This window comes from Ostrinia nubilalis, chromosome 2 (assembly GCF_963855985.1).
Source record: "Ostrinia nubilalis chromosome 2, ilOstNubi1.1, whole genome shotgun sequence".
In the NCBI taxonomy this organism is placed as follows: Eukaryota; Metazoa; Arthropoda; class Insecta; order Lepidoptera; family Crambidae; genus Ostrinia; species Ostrinia nubilalis.
In genome coordinates this window covers 2,315,607-2,330,042 of record NC_087089.1, presented here as the reverse complement: position 1 = coordinate 2,330,042, position 14,436 = coordinate 2,315,607, and the positions used below count along the sequence as shown (strand labels likewise).

Below are 14,436 nucleotides of genomic sequence, written 5' to 3'. Positions count from 1 at the left end.
GTCTCACTCTCACTCTCGCTTCGACCGTGATACTTCAATGTTATAAGTAACCCGGATGTTTACAAGCGAAGGATCTGGCTGCGAGCCAAATCATCCTTTACATTAATATAATAGTGCACGTTCATTCATTGACCTAGTTTTGGCTCCACTCGACCAGTGCTGGCGTTTGCTTACATAAATGGCACAATATTTTTGCTTATGTAATCGGGTTTAAGCGAAAAAAGGACTTAAAGCTTAACGTAGATGACCCTTTTTATCGTCGGGAATGCTTTGCGCATATCCACTGGCCGATGGGGATAGTCAGTGGGTTATATGGGACTCTCTCCACCAGGATGGCGAGGCCTACCCACTAGACGGGGTCATTGAAACTTAGCCGTCAGTTGTCGTCCTAAAATCATCAGCCCCCCTAGACAAAACGCACTTTTTGATCGAATCGAAAATCGAATCCGTCAAAACTCCATACAAAAAAGAGGGTTTTCGACCACTTTTCGACTGGTTTGCGATCATAATTTGCACTATGTCTAGACCCACAGTAGTATCGTTGATCGGCGATATAGCCGCTTTGAAAAGCTGAATGCAGCGACAATACAGTCCACACCCTTAAAAAACACACTAACGCCAAACTCGGCGGTTGAGTCGCTTTTCGGAAGCTCTATGCAGCGACATCGCTAAAACTCGCGATTCCAATACCGCCTCCGAACGCATGACATCGCGAAATTGCGATACTGCATCGATACAGTCGCAAAATCGACGATTGCTGAAAAAAGCATGTCTTCTGTGGCCCTAAACTACCCTTTTGCATAACTCGAATTACTGTTTATTCTTTCACTGTGATCAAACTAGGATCGCGTGACTGAAGAACACTTGTTTCCTTTCTCATGTTTCACTTTCGTTTCATTCTACACACTACATTATTTTCATTTTCCTCGTAACGTGTTTGGTAGCCCGAAAGCAAATGGACACGGTGAATCCTTTGGAATTTAACGTCCCAAGTATGGTTTTGAGTGAGTATGCAATTTAGGAAAAGTTTTTACGCTAAACTGAAAGATATATTTTGTTGATTTTATAACGTTTTTGATTAAAACCGACATTTATTTATTTTATTTAGGATGCATAGGTAACTTGTAAATAGTCATAATTTAACTGCAGTGCATTCAACAATTTCGAAATTGGCTATATTAGGAACGATCTGTACAAAACTTGTGTCAAATATCCCACCAGAAAAGCCCTCTTACTTGCCAGTCTAAACCGTCTAAATTTTCCAGAACTGACCATCTAGTTCCCTTTAGAAGATGTCATTCGTCTCCCAAACGGTTGCCGGGTTGAGCCAAACGCGCCGCGAGGACCCGCCTCCGCGGCAGCACTGCTCTCACCAGCACACCCACCGCAGGCACCAGCTCTGCCGAAAGAACAGTCTGCCCGAATGGGACCCCCCTGAGCCCAGAGCCAGAAAGAACAGCCTCCCAGCAGATATCATCGACAGGGTCAAGGACTCCCCGTCCCACAGCCCGCCAATTCTCGAAGAAGAGTGACAACTATCCCCGTAAGTCAGACCGCAGTCCTTGGTGTACCCTGACACTTCTAGCCCGCATGGACACTCCATAGCACGAAGACGAAGAACGGCTTTGTGGGACAGGCCCCTTGCATGCTTAGAAGCTTCTGTGAGACCCTAGGGGAGGCCTTGCACGAAAACCCTGTATAGATGTGTTTATTTTGTGATTAATGTTTATTTGAAGACGGTGTTGTATATGTTGCCTTGAAGATGAAGGGCATGACATGTGGAAGACGATGGTCTCATCAAGAATTTGCCAAAAAATTGGGAGTCAAATTGGTTTCTGTATTAAAGTGTAGGCACACCGCTATGTTGGCATTTAGGAAATTGATGAAACTTCTAGAGACAGCTGGAAACTAGATTACAGCAATTAATAGCGGACCCTTCCAATCTTCTCAGGGAAATGACACATTAAAATTAAAGGACCCCATAAATTCTAATCTTGCTATCGAGTGAAATGTCGACCTGTGCCAATTTTCGGTAATGGATTATTACTGCCTTCGTTGATTGGGAGTAAATTAACATTTCCAAGTCAAACGCGCTGTTTAAATCGATATCTAATGTAATTTTTGATGAGAGTGTAGTCCTGAAATACGACGAATGAAAGTCACCGTCTTTTTTTACCTGTGTATAAATATATGTATTCAATGAAATTGCTTTAAATGTCTTTTATTTTTAATGTACTGCAACTTTTGTATATCCCAAAACTGCTTGTCAATCGCACCTTTTAGGTTGATCTGTATGTAGCGAGATATTTTACCGACCCTTCTTCTGAACGTTTTGATATTATTCTATGAATGATGTTATTAAAAAAAAGAACTGAAAGGCCAAAGGCAAAGAAAGTAATATCATAGTTTTCAATTAACGAGCAAAGGAAAATACTCCCTGAAACATTCTCCTACAGCAAATTGCTCGTAACATAAACACTGGTTAGGAACTTCCCTAACAATTCCATCCGAACAAAGCTGAAAGTTTGAACTGCTGATGAATAAAGTCAAAGTCATAAAGAATTTGCCCCATAACTTGAGAAGGTCAATCGGACGTTTCCCTCACTAACGTGTGCTAAACTACGGCGGCACGCGAGTTTGCCACGCAAGCACTTGCATCTAGCACGAAACACTTTGGTTTTCGGATCGTTTGCGTATAATAATAATAATAATAAATACACTTTATTGCACACCAAAGTAAAGAACAGAAAGAAAAGGAACACACAAGGTACAACTAAATTCAAATTCAAATTTTTTGGCTAGGCGGTCTTATCGCTATAAAGCGATCTCTTCCAGACAACCTATGGTGAGGACAAAGTTCGATACCCAGCCTTCGTATTCAACAATAACCTGACGATCTCGATTGTCAAAATTATTTTCGCGCTACCATTTCATTTTGCTAAGTTCACTTCAAGTCACATTCACAAAGGCGCTGTTCAAGTTTTCATACTAAATCATTTGATGGCGATTCGAAGTCGAAAGTTTGTCGTGCTAGAGGTACTGCTATCAGGTTATCGGGGGAAATGAAGACATGATGCCGTAAAAGTAAGTGACTAGAATCTGATAACGAAGCTTTTACTGATATAGAACAAAACGATAAAGTGCTTTCAGTTTTACTGCTGAGTAATATGAATGATAACGTACAGACTGTGCAAGAAGTTAAGTATGAATATAAATCAGTGCCCCAAGCCCCTAGCGAACTTTCAAGAACTAAAATCTTCATGGATTTTCTTGACGCACTTACTAGCGAACACACCTAACGTAAACTCATGGTAAGCACACTGATGGAATAAAGCGACGTAGATTGATCTTGATATCAAAAGCATACCGATGCACCGGCATTAGCAAATTAGTAACGGAGAAAAATGCCAAAACAGGTAGAAATGTATCGTACTCATCATCCATATCACTCATTGTAACAACAAAGAAACTAACAAAAATAAAAATTTTAACTCTCTATCCATGTGTTCCAATGACCGCACTTTTCATACAAATAGAAAGAACACCGAAATGTAACACAGACAGAAGCTTTTAAATGAGTCATCAGATCATCAAGTCAGGTGTGCAAATAGCGTATCATGTTAGCTGAAATGACTTGCAAGACGCAACCCATCATCTTGAATACATCAGCCTAATGCTAAGTAGGACGAACAAAACTATACTCATGCGAAATTAAGGTCACTTTCTTGACCGTCATGCTTTTACGCTTTCGCAAAAAGCTCCAAACACCAAGTGTATATGACTCTGAGTAATTTCTAACCCAAATAGTTTACTTATGGTCTAGTTATCCAAGTTTCTTGATTATAGGTGTGAACAAAAATAGACGTAAAGTAATATTCTTCCTAAAACCTTGACGTTCAATTTCCTCTGAATCTTCAAGAATTTCCACTTAGACTTCGTTACAATAAAGAGGCTGGAGTATTGAATATCCTAGTCGCCTTTAGAAGGGCAAAAAGGTATTCCCAGGTTTCTAGAAATATTTTATGCCAGGTAATGAAATTGCGGAACGCAAGAGAAGCTTTTTCAACCTTTAAAATAAATCTTGCGCCGTTTCTTACTTGGAAATGCTCTTCGATTTTCATGTACATTTCATTTTCTATTGATGTATTTACTTTGCATTTTACTGTATTAAAAGTTTGTTGTTTTACTGTGTTTTTGTGATATCAAATATACTCGTCGTATTTCTTTTTCTTTTATTGGTATTTTTATTTCTACCCCCAGTTTACGGTAAATAGAGTTGTTATGTCTGAAACTATTCCTTCAAGTCCACTTAGAGTTCGAGCAAAGTTCAAGGCAAGATCGTGGGTTGATCTTGAATTAATGATTGGATAAGTGGTTGGATTTGACATCGATACTAACTGAATTATGGACAAGTACTTACCAAATATGCCTCATTGCCTCTGTTTCATCAGACCTGAAAATAAGACCAGTTTTTCTATATTATAAAATGCTCTATGCGGAAATAATAAAATCGTTATCAATGACTTTTAACTTCCACTATGTAGTACCTACGATGTTGAAAATCGCTATATCGGTGTTCAATTAAATTTCACCGTGTAACATCATACCTAGCTTCACTTCAGTGACAAAAGACGATCAAACATACAATCAGAATCAAAACCCCCAAAAAGTATAATTCCCTCCCAAACCACCAGCTCACCCATCTCTCTCCTTGTTACAGGCGGAGCGAGTTCCTAGGATGTGTCTCGTTCCCACTAAAAGATGCGAGCAGTAGTGACGTCAGCGGGACCTACTTCCTCCAAGGGCGGCAGGGCGCGACCAATGAGCGGAGCGAGCGACCAGTGACCGAGGACAAGCGCAAGATGGCCACCGACAACATTGAGACCAGCACCAATGACGGGACTAAAGAGAACCATAATGATAAAGGTAATTAAGTTTCTAGCGATTGTCAGCTTAAAATCCGGGATAAAAACCATTCTGTTTTATCTTGGGTCTTAAACCTCTCTATAGCTTAAGATTAAGCGGTGTGGTGACGGCGAAGTAGAATACATTTGTCACCAACCCCTATTCTTCCCACGGGTGTGTCGTAAGAGGCGACTTAGGGACTACACATCAAAGACAGAGAACGGGCAGCAGCGCTCTCTGAAAAACATCAATCTTTTAAACTGCGATCTACAACCCCCCTGCCAAGTGTGGAAATTATGGCAAAATCATATTCCAGCAGTGGACTGTAAAGAGCTGTTGATGATAGCTTAACACCTTTGCTGCGGCAGTAACTTTCTAATACTTTCCATTCCTTCGGTACAAGGTCATTAAACCTGGTATTAAAACTTACATTGTGGCGGCACAAGGCTTAAAGACCTTGTAATATTTAAGATATATTAATTTTATTTTTGGCTTCATGTTAATAGATATTGTGTTTTTTTTCTTTGAATATTATTAATAATGCATTTATTGACATACACCTGAAGGCGTTCGTGAATAACTTGTTTAGTATAAAAATTATAGCTATATTCAAAATACAAGGCTTATGCACCCTGTGCCGCACTGAAGTAGGGAAGTCTGGTGGGTATTCTAGGGATGTGAAATACAAATATCGATAGTTTAAATTAAGTTTTAATAAAAATTTAAAAAAGTAACAAACAAAGATGTTTTAATAATTTAGTCTAAATATTTTACAAATAAGACATACGTGCATAAATACTTAAATAAGCTATATTTAAAGAAAACATATTATTTAATAACATTTAGTTACAACTTCAAATGTTTGTCACGAAAAACATTATTTAAATTAGCAATCGTGTAGCAAATTAAATTATAATCAATTTGCAGTTTTGATTTTGTTTGTTTCTCTTGACGCCATGTCGACATGTGCGTTTCTTACGAATGCGAGGCAACACTGGCTGCACGAAGCTAGCGTGGGGTGCGGTACCAGGTGCGCAGGGTACAAGGTGCTTCGACCTGGTTTCGCATTGTGAAGACATTTTATTACTTCCGTGCGGTACCAGGTCTAAAAACCTGGTATTAAGGTAGGTACATCATTGGATTCTATTTTAAGAATACATCATAGATATATATTCATCACTTTCCTACACCGGACCCACTTGAAGTTATGCCTTTCGCACGACAAGGAAGACTATAATTTTCTTAGCCGCACGGTAAGCGAGACGTACACAAGGTCTATAGACCTGGTTTCGCACTCAACGTGTTAAGATATCTCTAGAGCAATTTTCTCCAAAATACATTCAAAATTTTTTGAAAGAATAACAAACATCCAACCGTACAAACTATCACGTAAGTGCCCATAATATTTCTAGACATAATACATTATGAAGTACCTACCTAAGCCAGAATTACAGAAAGTTCTGAAATAATTAATCAATGGTATCTTCAATGACCAACCTTCAGTTAATGGGCAGGTTAAAAACAAATTGTTTACTCATGCGTTACCCAAAAACATTGTAAACGACTACCGCAAAGTCATAGGGTCACGACTAACGGTCACGTAAATTAACTTGTAGTTAAATTGTAACTCTTTAATTCGTTAACTGCCACCAATAACTCACCCAAAAATATACCTTTTAAATATCCGTGAATAGAAAACATGATACAGATTTATAGATAACGATGGAATGCCATTAGTTTTATTATTCTTGGCAAGGACGTAATAATACGAAGAATATTGGAAGCCATATGGAGCCAAGTATGAGGCAATATTTATGCCCTATGAGCGAACGTTGGGCACATTAATATTCCACAATAGATTTATTATCTGCGGGTATTCCTATCGAGAGTCCCTTGGAACTTTCTGATGGCTCTTCATTGCTAATTCCGTCATTTATGTAGTGACATAATCAAATCTCTCTTTTGCCACCAAGGGCGTAACTTGTATTTAGGATTTGGTTGAGCACTCTCAACATATCAAGAGTTTTGATAGTTACAGATTAGAAATTAGCCCGCAACTAATATGCGACTATTGTCTTCTGTTTTTATTAATAAGGATGGGCGTATGCCTTGCCTCCTTAAAGAACACCTCAAATAAAAGAAGGACAATGTAATACCTAACATAGATCTTTCTGAAACCAAGACTCAACTTCTATCTCCAATACTAACGCCTGTATTCACAAACGATGCTTAAGTGAAGCAGCAAATCAAACGCACAGCGTTGAATAGAGCTCTGTGATTGTTTCATGTGTCACCCTGTGCGTCTACGCGCACTGTGAGACCTCATAGAAATGTTTGTGAATACGTGGGGGAGTAGCTCAAAGGTCAAGAGCAGCAGGGTTAGAGCAGTCACCTAGGATGCGTAGCGTGCGTTCCATTCCCACAAAGTTGTCGACCTAGAAAATACAATGTCCTATCTATTAGTATATTTTTTAAGTGTAAAATGTTAAAAATGAATATATGAGAGTAAAACAAAAAAGCCGACGACGTACTTCTTTGGGATTTTTTTTATCGGACTAACTATGCTATATCGTGTTTTGGAAAAGTTGTCGCCCTAGTTAAAGACATTAAACTTACTCGTACTTACAATTTTTTATTTGCTAAAATATCTTTTCATTTAGTAGCTATCTGCAAACAAAATCGGTCAAATATCGACAATTTGGGAAATCATGGCCTTAAGGCAATTCGATTTTTTTAAATTATTACAAATTCATTTGAGATGCAGCTCTTAATGCTAAAAAATCTAATTAACTTCAACCTTCCAGGAGTGGCAACCAACGGCCCGTCGTCAGCAACGAGCACGAACCAAGCACAAGTGGCCGCTGCTTTGCAAAGGGAGGCAGACGAGCACCTGTTCCTGCGATACTTGGAGCTGGACCCGCCTGACGACCCGGCCGCGCCTAGACGAGCCCCTAGAAATGGCCGCACCCCCTTCACTACTACTAGGAAGTGAGTACTTGCATCTTTCTTAGTTTCTTCAAAAGGAGACGAAATAAGAAATTCCTATGAAGATTCAAAGAAGCCCTTTCATCACTGGGTGCTAAAATTGTATTACAGTCTATAACGATTTACTAGTTTATTTCCATTAAAGCTACGGTTTGTCTATTATTTACTGTAATGTAACAATTTAACGTTTCTCCTTCCAATTTTGATCAATAAAGTACCTACAGTTCAAGTTCAAGGTTTTTAACCAATAGGTTGTTTACTGTTTTTGTTTAGTCTACACCTTTTATTTGGTAAACGAAAAGTATAAATTGTCGTCGGCTATAAATTATTAAAATAGAATATTTAGAAGTATCGCCCCTTCCTACCAAATACTTAACACACACAATAAAAGATTAATACATAAATGAACAAAAAGGAAACCTTAACACTATTAAATTAAAATTAAAATTGAGCTACTAAATTAGAGCGAAATAGTTATTAGCTGTTTTGAATTAAGCCGGTTTCAAAGATATGAAAGCATTTGAAGAACTATAGCATAACTTTACACCACTAACATAAGCGTCAAATGTAAAAAAAATAGTAAAGCACCTTACCTTCTTGAACAACTTCATTTCTGGAGTAATAACGGACTGGTTCAGACATCACTTCCCAGATACTTCTCTAGTCAGTCTCTTCAATCTTCATCTTCTGTCTGACCCAACATTTCATTTCTTTCTGGAGTATCAACGGACTGGTTCAAACAATACTTCCGATCCTTCACAAGTCAGTCTCTTCAATCTTCATTCAGATCCAACTGTCAGTCTCTTCAACCTTCATATCCAATAGTCAGTCTCTTCAACCATCTTCTTCTTTCCAGACTCGTCCGCGGAGCAGCCGGTGGCTTCGGCTTCACGGTGGTCTGGACCAGACCACCCCGCGTGGAAAGGGTAGCAGCGGGGGGGTCTGCGGAGCGCGCGGGGCTTCGAGCTGGCGACTATTTAGTCTTCGTGGGCAATAAGAATGTCGTCACAGCGCCTGAGGAGGAGGTCCGGAATCTCGTTAAGTGAGTTCAAGTTTCATCATCATCGTCATTTTATAGGACGTCCACTACTGAAAATAGGCCTCCTCAATGATTATGGTTTAAGATCTTTATTTTCATTAAGAATTAGACATAATACAAACATAATGGTATCATAGAAAATCATTGAAGTTGGGGGTAGGTACAAAAAAGGCACAGCGTCAGGCCACAGGTCAGGCGTAGATGTTTGGCAAAACAAAACAATGATTCCGTCGTCTGCATCCACCTTCCCGCAACTTTCATGAGGTCATCTGTCCACCTACACTTAATTATATCTAAATACATTGAGCCTTTTATATCCATAAGCACTTTCTTGAATCCTTGAATTCTTTTCATGAAAGTATGGCCTACGGGAGTAATTTTTTAGATTTCAATTATGATTTAAAAGTACACTCGACCAAGTCAAAGGCAAAAGATAAAGCAAGTAATGAACATAGCAAAATAAACAAGAAAACTCACCATCCAATTTCCATTTCCAGATCAGCAGGCCAGTTCTTAACGATAGAAACGTTTAGACGGGTGCCCCCAAACGGTGTGGGCGTGCGTCCGCGCCTCGCTCAAGTGACGATCCCCGCGCCGGAGTCGACCCCGCCGCCCGCGCCCCGCTCCCCCCGCGCGACCGCGCTGGCCTCGCCGGCGGCCGCGGCGCGCCCCCCTACCGCGTGTTCGTCGACCAGCCAGTCGCTCGACCGCCGCAAACTGCACTTACCGCAAGTCACCTTCTCCAAAGAGGTCGGTAACGGCATCATCGTTTAGTGGTACACGGTGGAAGTATTTGACGCATTAGATGTTCAGTAGATAGAGGGTGGGTCGGAAAATTTTCATTTTGTGATAAACAGAATTTTAAAATCTAAGTCCACCTGGCTAGCTTCCACCATCTTATCTAAGTCTGTCATCATAACAGCATTGTTAAGTAAGATTGACAGTTTCTCTTTGAGATTGAGGATTCTGGGTGAAGTTTGCTTCCATCATCAGATGCAGACCAAGAACTTCCTCGTTGTGGATTAAAAAATCAATCTGTTCAAATGCGTCTTATATTTGCAACATGTAAGCATCTATCAAAATTTCTAATTGTGGCATACTAGTCATCTTAAAAAACGAATTTAATTTGGAATCAAAGTTTAGGAAAGTGGTGCTAGTACTAAACGTAATTTTCGTGTGCTTACGATATCACACTAGACCTTGTACAGTTACTGTTTGTAATGCTTTTGTTATTTATTTTGTACAGATAGTAATCTTAGATTGTAGACTTCGTACATTCCATTATTTTAGAACTCTATTATGTTATCGTACTTAGAATTTCTTTCTAATAATTTACTGTGTATTAGTTTTACTATTTTAACATTAGTTTGTAATTCAAATTCAAGGAAAGGGGAATAGTTACGTTTAACCTCGCTGTTTTTGTTAATATTTATTTTGTTAATGTTTTCTATTTATTTTCTTTTCAAGACTTTGCGTGTTATTTTTATTTGTATTTCTAATGATTTTGCTATGTCATAGATTTTCACTTTGTCTTACTTTTTGTTTTTCATCATTTTTTTTTTCTTTTTTGTGTAATCATGAATGATTGGTTCCTGTTAATTTTATTTCGTTTCTAATTTATGTTTCATAATCGCAAATAAATTTATTGCTTTTAATTTATTTCGTCTGTTTTTATTTTTTTATACCCTGAGTTTTTTACCCTGAGTTTTCACACACTTTTACTTATTTTGTTATTTATTTTTCAAACTTTTTTTGATGAGGGAGATGGGGTCAGGTTTTCCTGTATCGATCGATATCTCCTATTATTTTTACTTTATTATTATCTTCAATTTAACCTGATTATTAATAAGCATTACTAGATCATAGCTTTGAACTGGAGAAAAGTAAAGTCTCCGCTTTGAACAATTCACGTATATTTCTGAATTACTACAGTCATGATTAACCCCAATATCCATAATGACATTAATTTCAATTTTAACCTTAGCGAACTTAACCTTCACTGATTAGGTTTCATTGTCAGTCAATCTTTAGATTTTGGCGACAACTCCTGGTAGAGATGTTAGAGCTAAACATTTAAAAGAAGACAATGTCACGTTTGATTCAAGTTGAATTTTTCGACTGCTAGTATCTTATTGCTGCCGCTGCTGCCACGCTGGCTGGTGCATAAGGGGTTCTTATTAGCTCACTAACTGTCAATAAGTTTCAAGGTCTTTGGTTAAGAGTTACCTTACTTGCTTAATAATCTTAAAATTAGCTGCTCTACTTTGCCTTCGCACAGGTACCTAACTGCAGATATCAGAATCACAAACAATTGAACAAAGCACAGCACCAATCCCGTTTTTTTAATAGATGAAGTCGAACGAATTGTTTGAATTATGGGTTTTTTTCCTTAAGTCGTTGGACCTTCAGACGCCAGGTCTCTCGACGGACGTGCGCAAGCGCGCCCTCCTGGCGGTAGTGGCGAGGGAACAGCACTACGCCACGTGCCTCCAGTTTGGGCTGGTGAGGTTCGTGTCTCCGCTCGCTGAGAGAGCCGATCTGATCGCGCCGAACGATCACCAGCTGCTGTTCCAGAATATCGAAGAAGTGAGTACTGTAAATTAAAAAGAAGATACAGTAATTTATATTGAAATACGAGAGGAAGGTGTAGATTATAGAGTAGGATATGCACAGTCAATAGCACGTGAGAATACCTAATCCTTTTTTGTTGCAAAATGTCAGACTAAGGCTAAGATGACATCGCAATAGCTTCTTCCACGTCAATTTTCTACTTTGCTATTCTATTTGCTCCTCGCAACGCGCGTTAGTGCTTGTCATGTGAACTCTTTATAAAAATTCCGCGTTGAATTGCGTTAACGCGCATTACATGTGATTGTGAACTTATCAATCCCTATTTTTTAAGTGACCCCTATGAAAACAAAATTCCTGTTATGTGTTAAAAAATTAAGGATTGATGGTGAAAACGGGCACTAAACAGTTAATCCTAATTAAGTACTAATAGAATCGGAATGTCATAATCACATTATAAAGTGTTTAAATAACAACCCGGCCATATCAAAGGAATGTCGCATATCAACGCCGAGCGTATAGTGTGTTAATAGTGACAAAAAAATATAATTTCTCTCTGAAAGAGTAAATGGCAATGTCCACTAAAATTATAAGAGGACAAAACCATAGCATCAAATCTAATCATTAGTTATTGATATGAGTACCTATTTAAACCACATTATTTTGCTGACAGATCTTTCGACTGTCTGAAGACATCTTGGACCAAGTAGTGCAAGATGACGGGGAGATACAAACGTCAACGGTGGTGGCGGTGTACCTTCAGAAGACCCCTGTGTTCCTTAGCCTTTATAAGAAATATTGTCTAGGATTGAAAAGAGCAGATTGTGTTCTGGTAAGTTCCTTCAAATCTTACATTTATTGTCGATCATAATCATGAAATTCTCTTTTGTATCTGTTGATCATAAAGCTCATTTATTTCTGCAAATAGGCTAAAAATAAAATCGTTAGACGGCATCCATCCTAAGCTTTGTGTTGAAAAAAAAAAGGCTATACAACCATAAATCATAAATACAATATCTACCATCATTATCATCATTTCAGCCATTGGACGTCCACTGCTGAACATAACCACCCCCAATGATTTCCAGATAGGCCAGTTAGTAGCAGGATGCAGTCCAGCACCTTCCTGCTACCTTTAAGATATCGTCTGTTCACCTTGTGGGTGGACGTCCTACGCAGCTATATACTATTTCTTAATTTCAAACTGCTTATCAGGTCAAAAAGTCAAAAGACCCGAGTGGAGCGTTCTCTCGCTTCTGCACCAGCCCGCCTATACCTCGAAGAAGGCCGGACATCACGTCACTCGTCCACAAGCCCTTGGAGCAGTTCCGAGAACTGCTGAGGCTGATGAGGACTGCTGCGGCTGCCACCGGCGCTGGCCCGTATGACCAGCTGGAGAAGAAGCAGCTGCAAGTCATAGTGGAGCAGTTACAGGTGATTGCAGATTTTAATCATATTCATATTAAAAATAATATGAGGGTGGATAGATGTCTGTTATTCTTTCACGCCTAAACCACTGAGCTGATTTAGATTATTTTGGTATACATTTGAGACTCGTAAAAAGCCATTATCAATTTTTGGAATGCGCATGATTATAACTTTCTATGACATAGCGAAATTCACTTGGGCGAAGCCAAAGAAAGTCATTGATATTAATATTGCCTTGTTCAAAAGGAACGTTAGAAGTTCACAATTCATTCAATTTTTCAAGAAGACTGAAGAATTTATCAATGACTCTGGCATCTTGTCAAACAAAGAAATTTTCTTGCAGAGTGGATATCAAGACGTAACAGCTGGGTCTGGGCTGATGGGTCTAGCTGGTGATGGGAAGCCTCTACTGTCGGTCTCAGATCTGGAGAGCAGACTGGTGTTCACTAGGTGTAAAGTAAGTACATTATGTAGGTACTTTAGAATGAGTAGTTGTACCTTGTGTAGGTTTATAAGCGTTGCTTTGAATAGATAAGTAAATTACTAGCGAACAGGTGACATCAAAAGTTGGTTTGGCAAAATCTATAGGGTGACCAGACCACGCTGTGTCAGGTTAAAAAACATCATCATTTTCAAAGTGGTGGTGACTCTTTGGTGTCAAGTAAAATAACTTTTAGATGTCATCTTCTACTCAATTCTTTCAAAACCATACTCTTTAATCTATGTCCTTTCCGCCAGCCGTTCGTGCTAAGCACAGCTGGCAGACAGTGGATCTTCGGCGGGGAGCTCTCAAGGGTGGAAGGCCGCGCGGTCAGACCGTACTGGGCACTGCTGTTCACGGATCTGCTACTCTTCGCGACAGTGTCAAGGGACCGAGTGCTGTTCGTCACGGAGGAGCCGGTCGCTCTGGGAACCGTGTCGGAAGCACAGTTCAATGTTAGGAAAAAAGGTTAGTTGTTGAAAATTCATTTTTCAGCCAGTCACAAAGTACCATTGCTTGCTTGATTTATTTGTGACATGAGTAATGCCCGTATTCACAAACATTACTATGAGGTCTCACACTGTACAATCACAGAGCTCTATTCAACGCTGTGCGTTCGATTTTTAGCAAATAATGATGCTTATTATTTCTAAACTAACAGAGATTTAAAAAGCGCTATGATGACCGTTGAGGCAGAAGAGTCCTCGATTTCTGCCAAGGCTACTAAAAGGCTACTAAAATATTCATAAAAACTTCCTTTACCTAATTCCAGCGACGGAGTTCCGCCTCATCCTGGGCAGGACCGGCGGGGAAAGCCCGCTAGTGTCGTGTGCCCCGCGAACGCCCCACCGCACGCGCACCGTGGTCCTTCGAGCGCCTTCGATAGACTTGAAGGCAGTGTGGCAGAGCTTGCTGCAACGGCAAATGTGAGTTTATCTGTAACTAAGAACTGCTGCTACACCTAGATGTCAATACTAAATACATCATACATCAAAGTTTGTGTGGAAATTAAAAGAAAAGTAAATAGACA

General features: G+C 39.4%; 1 protein-coding gene across 1 annotated transcript in view; it reads left to right on the top strand.

The window, feature by feature from the left end:
* The window catches only part of LOC135078129 (uncharacterized), a 49,255-nt gene that overhangs the window by 32,608 nt on the left and 2,211 nt on the right, over positions 1–14,436 (top strand). The window contains exons 5-14 of the mRNA XM_063972718.1: positions 4,721–4,926; positions 7,710–7,893; positions 8,747–8,932; positions 9,427–9,679; positions 11,339–11,515; positions 12,171–12,329; positions 12,713–12,931; positions 13,269–13,382; positions 13,664–13,874; positions 14,179–14,332. Coding sequence (XP_063828788.1) covers positions 4,721–4,926; positions 7,710–7,893; positions 8,747–8,932; positions 9,427–9,679; positions 11,339–11,515; positions 12,171–12,329; positions 12,713–12,931; positions 13,269–13,382; positions 13,664–13,874; positions 14,179–14,332 — 1,863 coding nt within the window. The remainder of the gene's footprint in view (positions 1–4,720; positions 4,927–7,709; positions 7,894–8,746; positions 8,933–9,426; positions 9,680–11,338; positions 11,516–12,170; positions 12,330–12,712; positions 12,932–13,268; positions 13,383–13,663; positions 13,875–14,178; positions 14,333–14,436) is intronic.